The following is a 12,012-nucleotide window of genomic DNA, read 5'->3' on the forward strand; positions in this document are numbered from 1 at the left end:
TGTTACAAAAATATTCGGAAATTAGAGCAACGAAAATTGGGGTGCTGTCGTACGCTACGTAGACTAAAAATGTTTACATTCGCCGACTACATGAGCATCCGCAGTAAAAAAAAACAACAAAACATGCGCACTTTCGCTTCGCAGCTTTGACCGTGCCTTGACGAATTTGTCGCCGGGTACAGTGCGTTGCGCTAAATTACCGCTATATATTTCTTATTCACTTTTTCGAGCCAACTTTCACTACCACTGCTTTTTCAAGTGCCGTAGTTTCCAAATCTTGTTCGAAACGTTTCTGCCAAGTGTTGCGCACATGCATGTTTTCTTCCTTTCTTTTGCTGCCACGTTTCCTTATTATACATGCAACACTATCAATGTGTCACTTCGTTTTTGTCGGTACTACAGTCAGTTATACTTGTCTAAATTTCATTAGGGGCAAGGTTTCTGCAGATACATAATTAGAATGGTTGAAAAGAAACTCTGTCCACTATATATTTTTCGTTGGCAAAATGCATTTCTTTTCATTGGGTAAGTTAATTCTTTGTGAAATGCCGGAGTCCTCAGCCATTTCAATTATTCCTTCGTTTACGAACAGCCATGCTCGGAATTCCACATGTTACTACAAGCACTGAAGATACGTGAGAGCATGAATTCGCGATACTACACTACTTATAAGACGGTTACAATGTAAAATAGACTAGCAGATGTTCGCGGTGATCGCAGTCACTGAAATGCGGTATTCAATACTACAGCTTACTATAAATTTAAATTTGGAGTGCGTCGTTTTCCCATCCCTCGCAGTGTCAACAGTTAAGCCGAAAGTTGGGGCTTGCAATTTTGTTTACCTGACCAGCCAACCTACGCGCGCGAGATGTATTGGGATATAGATTCAGAGCGCTAGACCTTTTTATGCAATCGTATTTCATCTTACTAATCTTGTCTTGAACAATGCATTGTCTGAGAAGTCGTTATCCATGAACAAATTGAGCAAGCAAATGGCCCATTTACATCACGTGACTTGAAACGTTTGTAGCAGCTACGTATATCACGACTTCCTAGCTCCAGTTTGTTTACTTATTAGGCCCTGTAATACACCATTACAACGCTATGCCCACTCGGACCATGCAGAATGTACAGAATGCCAGCAAGGGGTCTTACTTGTTACAAACCGGTAATCTGCACTAATGTATTAGCACAACTCGACAATGTTAGATTATGCTAAACTTGCTAAACCGCGTTACTACAGATAGAGGCTAAGAAACCTGCTTTTCCGTCCATCCCATTTGTGCCACGCTTTTGCGAGTTTACTGTAATATCGTTGGCTAAGTCTGACTGTTCAGCGAGAACGCTACTTGTTACACAAGAACGAGTCAGATTCAAGCTCGCGGACAACGACTGCTCGCTGCTTCAAAGCACATTCGGTATTTCTTCATGATGCTCAGATCAGTGCGACACACTTTCCTCATTCCTAAATGCTCCCGCAGATCAACCAGAGTTTGGAATTACTGGCATTTTCAATGAGAGCAGTAGTACCCGCGCCCCATATGACCGTCTTCTGCAACGTCATCCGGGAGCTGAAAGTCTCTGCTCGCCTGAGTATCAACTGGGTGAACCCCCGCGGACCCGACTTTGCGGAGGCTGTGGACCTGGCCAAGATCACTTCCGCCTACATGGATCTCGATGACCGGAGCCTTGCGGACGCCACGCCTCTCCTGGATGCTGTAGCGTCCAGTCGCAGCATCCAATCCGCCACAATTGAGTGCTCCAACCTGACGCTCGAACCTGTGCTTCAAAAGCTCGCCGCAGCCATCGGCTCCACCAGTCACCTCAGGTAATCCACCCTACACACTTTCGCCGCAACGTAATTCAGCCGATAGCTGCAACATCCTTCCAAATTAATCGCGACTGCGCTGCTTCCATTGAGCTTAGCACACAACAACAGCACTAAAACTTTTCAATTAGGAATATGGCGGGGGGGGGGGGGGCGACTACAGCATGATTCTTCTGTGTTCGAATTGCCAAACTCGGGGCACTGACATATTGAACGCAAACGCTCATGCTTTACGATCAGTACGGCTCTTTCCATGATGCCTAGCGATTGAAGGGGCTGCTAACACTGGCAGGCGGCCATTTTACCATTATACCATGGTCGATTACTCAAAAATTTTGCGGTTTTCAAGACGGTACGAACAGCTATTTCAGTGATTCTAGGACCCTAATAATATTAAATTATACACTGCATTCGCATACATTACACTACGCACACTTTAGAGTGCAGATGTTAAAGGAAGTATAAAGGACTAAAAATAATCTTTACAGTATACTGACGTCCGCCGGCTCAAACGTGTTGTCGAAAAATTTATTTCTTGGTCTGTTGAAGAGGTTGGACATCAAAAAGGCACAAATGAAACGGCAAAATCTCATCTACCCGACAGTAGCGTGACGTTACAAGAAGTCAACTCTAGTTTGTAGGTGCGAGAAGTATTGATTGTCATCAGAATGGCTATCTTTGTAGCCAGAGATAGTAAAAAATTTCTGTTCCTACAGCACAAATTTCAAACTTACGATAGCGAAATTGTTTTGTCGAACACTTACACCTCTTAGCCACGATACAGGCAGTCAGTGGCTGCAACTGCAAAATCTGTTCCTTGTTTCGAAAATTTTCTATGTAGAAGTTGCCTGTCAATTTTTTGTAGGTCTAGTACATTTGAATCCGTATTGCTGCATAATTAGGCTTATAGGATGCAGCGCATTGTTTCATCCTCTACGAGAGGCAGCCATCGAAGGTTCAATGCTCGACCTAACCATTTCTTTCGCGATAAAGCACCGACTTTTCACCAATGCAGAGATCTGAAGCTGTGCATCAGGCTACCCGAAGTCTACGCGGTGAACCTCCTTCGGTCACTGGAAAACAATCGAACCATCCGTATCCTTGAAATCACCAACTTTGTCTTCAGAAAAAGGGCCATCAAAGCACTGGGCCGAATGGTCGAGGAAAACCGGGTGATCAACATGCTCACGATTATCATTCTGGAAGGCAAGGACTGCTTTAACGAAATGCGGGCAGTCTGTCGCGAGTTGAAGGAGGCCATTCTGCGCAACCGTTTCCTTATCGGCGTCGCTGTGCAAATGATCAGGGACAACCACGCCAGCGACTTCGTCATCAAGGATGCTCTCCGGCGTAACATGGTGAGTTTTGTGCACATGTCGTGTGTGTTCGCACATATTTCCAAAAGTGTTGCCCTTACCGTACACTCTCCAATATGCTTTACGGAATTACCTGCGAAGATGCCACGCTGACCTGAAGAATGTTTTTTCACCATGGTCTCGTTTCAGAAAATCATTCTCAGCTTAACTGCTTATCGTATTTACCAGTGTATCATTCCATAAGGTTCTTGTGTATGTAACGCGTGCGATTATTATCCAGTTCGTAGCCATCTGAAACGTTGGCAAGCTATTGCTCCACGTGATCACATGGTAGGTTAGTAGGGAGGCTGTTTCACCGAATGTTCAAGCTAATGTTCAGATGGAATACAATCAACTGTGATAGGACTAGGTAGGCGTAAAACAGCAGGTGAATTTCGTTCTCGACATGCATTTCAAACTAACCACCTCGCCCAGCTAGCCTTTGTACCTTATAGAGACTAACATTTGTTGATTTTCTTAAGCGTCTACAACGGCAGGAAGACTAATTCGAAGCCCGCGTAATTTCCACTTGGTGTATATGGTTCTAACCCTACCTTCATACTTTTGTTACTGCCCTCCGAAAAGTTTCCCAATAAAGAGGCAGAAAGGCCATATTAGAAGGTACATTGACAGAGCAAAGCCAGCCGACATCGCCATTACAACTGCGCTTGCATGACACCTGAACATCGGCCAGCAGTGTGGGAAAGAAAGGACAAAGATTACAGGACTCCACTGATGATAGAACTCCACATCGGAGCCCACCCTGAATAAGTTAAGGAGCTCAACAATGCAACTTTTAGAAGCAAATTGTAGGCTAAGACAAACGACCTTACAGTAAGAAACGACTCTTGTTTCATTTTTATACCATTAACCTTATTCCTAAGCCACGCTCTGTACGACAAAGCTTTAGACTGAATATCGGTCTCGTTGCACTAGAGGTCAGGTGACCCTGTCCAATTTTCTTGACATAGACATACACATAAGTATAGGTGTATGGCCTGCGTACACGCCCTAACTAGCGTAATTTATTGGCGTAATTCAAGGTTGTGGAGCTGTTCTAGAAGAATCAAAATTCTTCGCTACTGCACTGGTCTCAAAACTTTCGTTCGCGACTGTAAATTCTTTTGCCGCAAGGTTGCATTCTCCATTTTTTTTTGTGCACCGACTCGCTCTTCGTGGATTTCAAGAGCACATCAGCACTGCCCATCAACTACAGCAATGCTCTTCAAAACTGCTTTTCGGCAATCCCTACGATCAGTAGCGGCTTGACAAACGTTCAATTTCAAGCACATGCTAAGTCTAAGAAGTCTACAAATATAGTGCTTCGCCGTAGAAGACTTGTGGTTGGTGGCGCTTGCAACTTTCTATACACATGTGCGGTGCACGCATAACTGAGCTCTGCACTTGCGCCTAGAAGTGCATATTACTAGTAGACCACATTGTACCTTCAGTTCACTGTGCTTTAAACGCGCTGCGGTTTTTATGCAAACTGTATGGACACTGACGAGACGCGATAGCAGTCTTGGAGGCCTTTCATCTATGCTTGACTTCGACTCACTGACTACGCTCATTTACCCAAGGCTATTTCCCGCATGCGGCAGAGCTAATGTATAAGTACCTTTTAGGGAGCCAGAGTTGCACATAGGTCCGCCATTGTAGGCTTCGCCATCTTGGAATGCCACTCCCTGTACGTGTAGGAATCACACTTGCGGGGCGATGCCAGTAGCACTTTTTTGGTGCAAAAGCACCACTTGCTTACAAACCTGAATTTCGCCTCCATTTGTTTGAAGCCTCTTCTCAGTTAGCTGTGTATGTGTTGCCGTCAAAACTAAAACGAGCCTAAAACAAACGAAAAATACGCCATCGCACGTGGGCGTGTCTACATCTACTGTATCTCTCTCTCTCACACACACACCTGCAGAAACAACTTTTATATTACCCTGAACCATTACTCTGAGTTCACAGGGTCTCTGCATTTTTTTTACTTTTGATTTTTTTATTATTCTGAGAGTACAAATCGATCGCACACTTAATGATTACGAGCCTAGATTTTATGCCTGCGGTTTTTATCTAATGATTATTGAATGTGCAGCGTGTGACAGACATAGACCGGCGCATGGTGGCAACGTCTGTGAGCCTTTCCGATTTCTATGCAAAGCGTTGAATGTTATTCTAAGCGTTCATAGATGCACCCACTGAGATATTTTAACGCGATAGCGTTAAGGGTCCAGCGTCAACCGTCGTTTCAGCAAAAAATTATTCTGAACCTTGCAGACCCAACCATACAAACCCAACCACCATACCCAACCAAGCATACCCTGCGTGTAGCACAAAGAAGTTATTGAACTAATTAGGTTTCTCCAAGTAAAATACGTGAAACACCGTGAAGTACGACTTACGCACGACCTACTGACGTGATAGTGTTGGATTGTAATTTGAATATGCGAGAAAACAATTCTGTTCCGCGGAAACGCTAATAGAAGCCTCTTTTCTGACGTTTCTACCGCACATAGACCTGCCACGGTGTCCGAGATTTGCGCGCCCGGTTACTTGCAACATCTCCAGATAGCGCTCGCCTCCGCCGCATCGCGGCCCACTCAAGAGGCCGTGCTTCTACCAGAAAGCTCACCTTCGTGCATAGCGTTCGCCACCAACATTTGTCTGTGAACATTAGCGTTATATAAGCTGCGTTTGCAAGAAACGTGAGAAGCAGTCGGGCGTCTTTGAGTGCTATCGCGTTCCACTCATAAAGGGGAAGCTCAAGCGACTTCAGACATTTTTGCATTGACCCCTGCAACATGATCTGAAATTTAACGAATTCAGTTCATCCTTCGCGCCTATTGCACGTCACGGGCCAATTTATTTGTTCAGGTATTATACACACAAGGCCCAGTGACCGCATTAGAAAAGAGAAGTGAAAATGAACAATATTTCACTGCAATACAAATTCTACTCCGGCCGGCAGCCTGAAAGCGTGCTCGATTTGGTAGACAATCATTTTGTGTTCTGCAGTGAACATTACTCTTCTGAAGACGTGCATCCTATCGTCTTGTCTATGCATACAAACCTTCATTTATATCCATAAATGCGTGGGCACATACGTTGCCAGCTCCAGTTGCTTCAAGAGCCATACGCAGGGGCACTGGGAATATGCGTCTCGCTCTAAAGATACTTGCACCTCCGCGGTGTACCTTTCCCTCAGGACAATAATCGTCATCTGTCTTGCTTGCGTTTCCTTTCTTGAAAACGCTGCGCTCGTTAATTTTCTGTCGAGAATGCGGTCATGCTGATAACGCGCATGCCTTTCATGGCTTGGAAGTGCCGGGGTCGACGCGTTAAAGAAAGGAAATGCTGCCAAAATAGATGGCGATTATTGTGGGGTAAGTATACACCCAAAGGGTGCAACTGTTAAGAATGGCCCCAGTAACTCGCATTCGCCTAGGGTGAAGCGGGCACAATGTTTCTGGAGTGGGCTCGGAGCAACCCAAGCAGAACGGGCCAGTCACGGGTGGACCGTCGCGCTATTGAAATTGACTCCTTCATTTAAAGCAAGGGTGCCCAGCACTTGATGCAAATCAGCTTCTTAAGAGGTGCAATGATGTAATGGCAAGTTAAGCATTTCTGTGTTGTTTAATTGGCTCATGTCACGTGCAATGATTATACATTTCTTTTGTTTGCTTCTCGAAAAACGCCAGATACCAAACGTACAATAATTGTATTGAGTCGGACACGAAGTCGGGATGGACAAAGCCATGGGTAACCTTAAGAGGTTACGCAGATACGCATCAGTAGGTAATGACACAGTAGGAATTGGCTTACGAAGATTCGGTCACGATTCGTCGGCCCGCATGATATAGAAGGCTCACGTATTTAGAAATCATAGCCATCGACGCTAGGTGGACTTGCAGAGTGGACGAACGATCTAGAAAGCAAATTCCTAGCTCCTGTGTACGCATCGCCGCGCGCTAAGTGGCTGATCTCGCTCGGTAACTGCACGTTCTTAACGCAGCTGTACGTGCACGAGGCCATCCGATTCATCAATGGCTCCAATGAAAAGAGCCATGCCCTGGCCTTCGAAACTCTGCAATACTCCCAGTCCTTAAAGATGGTGCTGGCCCTCAACTTGTCCACCAGCGAGGAAGAGGCGGCCGAGAAGATTGACGAGGCCCGCGAACGGCTTGCTGCCAACTACTTCAGGCTGACCGGCGTCGTCAGGGACAAAATAACCTGCAAACGGGACCGCAGGAAGCGAGCCACGCTGGACGACCTTACCGTAGACCTTCTTGCACGCATCTGCAGTTATCTCAGTCTGACTGACGTGATGGACTTGTAAAGCACCCAAAAAGGCTCCGCTCTGCCTGTTTACTGCGTTAGCCCATTGGGGTGAGCAAATTATACGCTTCCTTGTATTCGGGCACATGTGGTTTAAGCGTTTGCTTCAGTCAATCTTCAGATTGCATTTTGAGGCCTGCTAGTGCTTCAGTGCGTCAGCTACGAAACGAAACTTCCTCTTCGCGCAGCATCACCTCATCCCCAATGCACCATTCTAAACAGCGCGTTTCTGTGTTATCCTCTTGGAAACAAAGTTAATTTACCGTAACATTTTTATCGCCATGTTTTTCGGCATTTCTTAACAGCTGTAAAATCTGTTTGGGACCGGGATTACTATTTCGTCGCTTTAACGCGTGCTCTCCAATCACATTGGCTTACTAACTCATGCGTGAAAACGTGTTGACCGTATTTCACCGTCGTTGCGCGCGTGCAATGTTTATTTTACTTTAAGTATGCCTCACTGGTGTATCAGTGCTCATTTTATGCGTCCATATGTGGCCTTTATGGATGTCTTGCGGAGTCTTTACAATCCGTACACTTTCCCGATTCATGGTCGTTGTAGCAGTATGTATATTGGTTAAATGCAATAGCGCTTCAGCATGAGTTTCCACCCCGTTTTTATGTTCATGTCTAAACGCGAGCATTCATTAGACATGTTATTGTATTTGGCTCTCTAATAAATGTTAAGTGCAAGAAGTCATTGTGGTTTGATCATTCTTTGTGTTGTCTGGTTGAGCACGAGTTGTACGTACCCTTTTGTTTCGTAATACGAATGCATCTCTTTTTTCCACTTACGAGCTGGTCATGTTTGTTTTACGGAACTTCAAAGAAACTGTAGCAGGTAACGTAATTCTAGTCTTGGAGCTGGACAATTCTGGTCAGTACTTCTGCGAGAAGTCGAAATACATATTAATCTAATTAAGAATGTTCACAAGTTACCTTCCTAATTATTCACCACGCGTACTACATTTTAAGACTTATAGCCAGTTAGTTTGCAAGGTTTATCCACTTTCAGTGAATTTCCAGAATGACACTAAATTTGAGATGCGCCATCTAACTCGCCATAAAAATAAGTGTTTCGGAAATATGTCAACACTGGTGTCATCCTGGACATTCAAGCGGATAGTTCGTGCAAACTCACTAGCTGCCATTCGTAGTTTGCAATGTGTACGATAAAGAGATGTAGTCGGTTAGTCATCTTTAATCAGTGGACTGTGTTTTGATTTCTCATGCAGGTAATGTCCACTTATTCTGATAACTAAGCTCAAGAAATGGAACTATCCTACATACCAAAGGTTAAGTTTAAAAAATCCGGAATACTTAGTGATCACCACGTGCATACTATGCGCATGTACTTGTGGTACCCTTTGCTGCATGGTAGGTTGACTGCCCATCTACAACTAGACGCAGTCAGCTGGAGTGACAGCTGCGACTGTCGGAGTTTGACCGACGCAACCGTAGTTGACCACCGTAGTAGTGAACGACGCAACCGTAGTTGACGCGCACCAAGGTGCCAATCGTGGCGGCAGGAGATGCCGACGTCCGACAAGCTATTGGGCCCCCTATTGACCCAAGACGCACTCACGGATGAAAGCAGCCTGGGAAGTTTTCAGCCAGTTCTGCAAGCAGAAAATTCGGCGCTTTGGAGAAGGGTTGGAGCAGAAATGCGCGTTTTGGGGGGGGGGAGGGGGGAGGAGCCTGGTAAAGGTCAGAGTGAAATAGGTGCGTATGGAGAAGAGGTGTTCCTTATTGGACTTTGCAGAACATTATGTTGCGGCAGGTCAGTTCTGCAGAAACCCACAAGGCGAGCAAAATCACTCACAGAAAAAAGCATGAAATGGCCAAAGAAATCAACAGGTTTCCCAGAGCGGGCGCCTTAGAGCTGCGCTGTAGAATACTAACGAGTCGGTCATTCCAAGAGGCAGATGCTGAGATATCCGCTATCACAAGCTTTCGCACTGTCCAGTAGCCTTCAAGAATTTCAGAAGGTGGCCTTCTGCATATCGCACTAACCGGTGCGTCGGCGTCGTTCTTATCGCTTCTCTTAGCATGCCTTCAGTAAATCTTGTTAGTATACCGTTATCACTGGAAATATTAACCCGAAAGCGTTAATGGTCCCATGTCGCAGAAATTCCGGTGTCCTCGTTCGATGTCCCGCGCCGGTGCTTACCCTCTTGCGAGCGGAAAAAAAAAATTCGCACCACTCGGGAACTCCGCGTAGCGCCGAAGTGTGCTGAGCTAATTGAACCTCTGAAACCAAAGCGTTAGAAAAATCGTAAAGTACGGCTCACACACAACCTGCAGACATGATAGCGTCGGATTATACCTTGGAGAGAGAGAAGTACACATTTCTGTTACGCGGAAATTAAGACCCAAACCCCTTTTCTTGCGTTTCTAGCATTCATAGGATGGCTCGCACCACTCAGTTTCTTGCAACACAATCAGGACGGCACTCGCCCCCGCGCGTGTGCAGCCCACGCCAGAGGCCGCGTTTCGACCAGAAAGCTCGCCTTCGAGCACAACTTTCGCCGCTAGCGTTTTACGATAAACATCACTCTTTCATAAGCTGCAGTTGCCCGAGAGCGAGAGAAGCAGTCAGATCTTTTAATGCTATCGCGTTCTATTAAAGTCGAAGCTTAAGTGTCCTCCAAGATTTATTATATTTGTTTGAAAGCACACTTGCCCTCCTATTGGCGTCTGCTACCGGCCACGGGATTCTTAGTGTTATTTCTTTATTCGTAAGATTCATAACGCTTTAAGGTCGGTTGCTACTTCAAGTGATTGCGATGCTCGCGTTATCTTGGGGATTTCGATTTCCCTATGATTATGTCATATAACCTACCATTAAGGTCTTCTAACAACAAAAATGGGTAGGTAATCGCGAGTTCGACGGAAGCCCGTCTTCTCAGGATGAAACATGACAAATATAAACGTACACCTACCAAATAAAACCTAAAAAGAAAGCGAGACGTTTCGGCTTCCATACGGAAGCTTTGTTCACATGTGAACAAGGCTTAATTCCGTATGGAGGCCGGAATGTCTTTTCTTCCGTTTTTCTTTTTTTCTTTTAATTTGTCGGTGTACGTCTTTGTCAAAATCGGGTATGCAGTATCAAGGTATAATTTGCGACGGCAACTGTCTGAGACTCATTCCACAAAAACTAAATATCAAGTTGTATTGATGTTGACGAAGGCCAGTGTCAAAATTGAGTTACAAATTTACTTCTTTAGTGGGCGAAGTTGTGCTCAGCAGAACAAGCAACACTCGAGCAAAACGACAGCGGCGAATGTCGAAAATCCGATCTATGAGCCAAGCGTGACAGATTATACAAATTACTCGTCGAAGATTCCAGTGTTATCGCTGGTGCCGCATGCCTTCCAAGAAGTACTGTACAATTCGTGTCGGGCATACAAACTGAGTACAAAGAGTTTGGCGAAAACAAGCCCAGCGAATAGGCTCAACCATAATATTGTCACGTAGTGACGAAAACGAAAACAGTCGCAAAACTGTGAATGACGAAACGAACTTTTTAATAAGCGAACGTGTGCCCACTAAAACAATTCAAAGGACAACAACAGTGGCCAGCACAGTCGGCGATTGTCGAAAATCGGATCTGTGGGGCAAGCCCGTCGGCTTTTATACACGAGTCATCGATGGTTCCAGAATAATCGCTGGTACCCGCTTGTTCGCATCGCGCATACAATGAGATTACACAAGGTTGGGTTGCAATAGACTGTGGATAGAACCATCAATAAAATTCGAGAAATTTTGGTAGATGCAGGCGCGTCCTGCTCTGAGCGATAACGCTTAACCTTGTTAGCCGTGAAAAAGCGGTCACCCGGAAAAGATTGATAACCTGGCCAGTGAGCACCCCCTTGTCGTCGTCGGGGATTTGAACACCCCACATAGGGTGTGGGTGTAAACCCATAACACGCCCAAGGGACGCGAGCTGTGGCAGACTGCGATGTAAGAGGACGTGATCACTACTACCGATAAGGAGTTCCCCTCTATGAGAGGCGACTCCACATGCCGGGACACTACCCCAGACCTCTTTTGTCGACAACGTAGGGGAGGTCAAGTGATTCAGCACGGCTCTAGACCTCGGATGTGACCACTACGTCATCAAAGTCTCCCTCGCAATTGCCCGCTATAAGACGAGGAAATTCAAGTTGATCGACTGGGACGTTTTCCGCAAGATCAGAGCCGAGCGATGGTCCTTATAGTCCTTGCACGTATAGAATGGTATCTCGATTGTTACTATATCTACCCCGCTTCCATGGCAGGCTTTCGTGGGGGTCATTCGTAAATTGTACATTTTTACAATTGTACAATTGTACATAGGATACGATCTATAATGCTAGATTTTCTCTTCTCGTGTACGCGAAGCGTAATCATGTAGGTAATATAATATTGATGCACTTGTTGGAAAGTGTTCGGATCTGCCTCATGTTTTCCTGTTGTATTTTTGGGAACTTGTTGTATCTTATTACGTGCCTA

The 12,012-nt window shown here is 45.4% G+C and overlaps 1 protein-coding gene across 1 annotated transcript in view; it reads left to right on the forward strand.

The window, feature by feature from the left end:
• LOC142592773 (uncharacterized) overlaps window positions 1–8,215 on the forward strand; it is a 32,392-nt gene extending 24,177 nt beyond the window's left edge. The window contains exons 9-11 of the mRNA XM_075704439.1: window positions 1,482–1,828; window positions 2,844–3,186; window positions 7,193–8,215. Of these exons, the coding sequence (XP_075560554.1) occupies window positions 1,482–1,828; window positions 2,844–3,186; window positions 7,193–7,516 (1,014 nt within the window). The 3' untranslated portion in view covers window positions 7,517–8,215. The remainder of the gene's footprint in view (window positions 1–1,481; window positions 1,829–2,843; window positions 3,187–7,192) is intronic.
• Window positions 8,216–12,012: the final 3,797 nt, after the last annotated feature.

The sequence above is a fragment of the Dermacentor variabilis genome, chromosome 9 (genome assembly GCF_050947875.1).
Source record: "Dermacentor variabilis isolate Ectoservices chromosome 9, ASM5094787v1, whole genome shotgun sequence".
Taxonomy (NCBI): Eukaryota; Metazoa; Arthropoda; class Arachnida; order Ixodida; family Ixodidae; genus Dermacentor; species Dermacentor variabilis.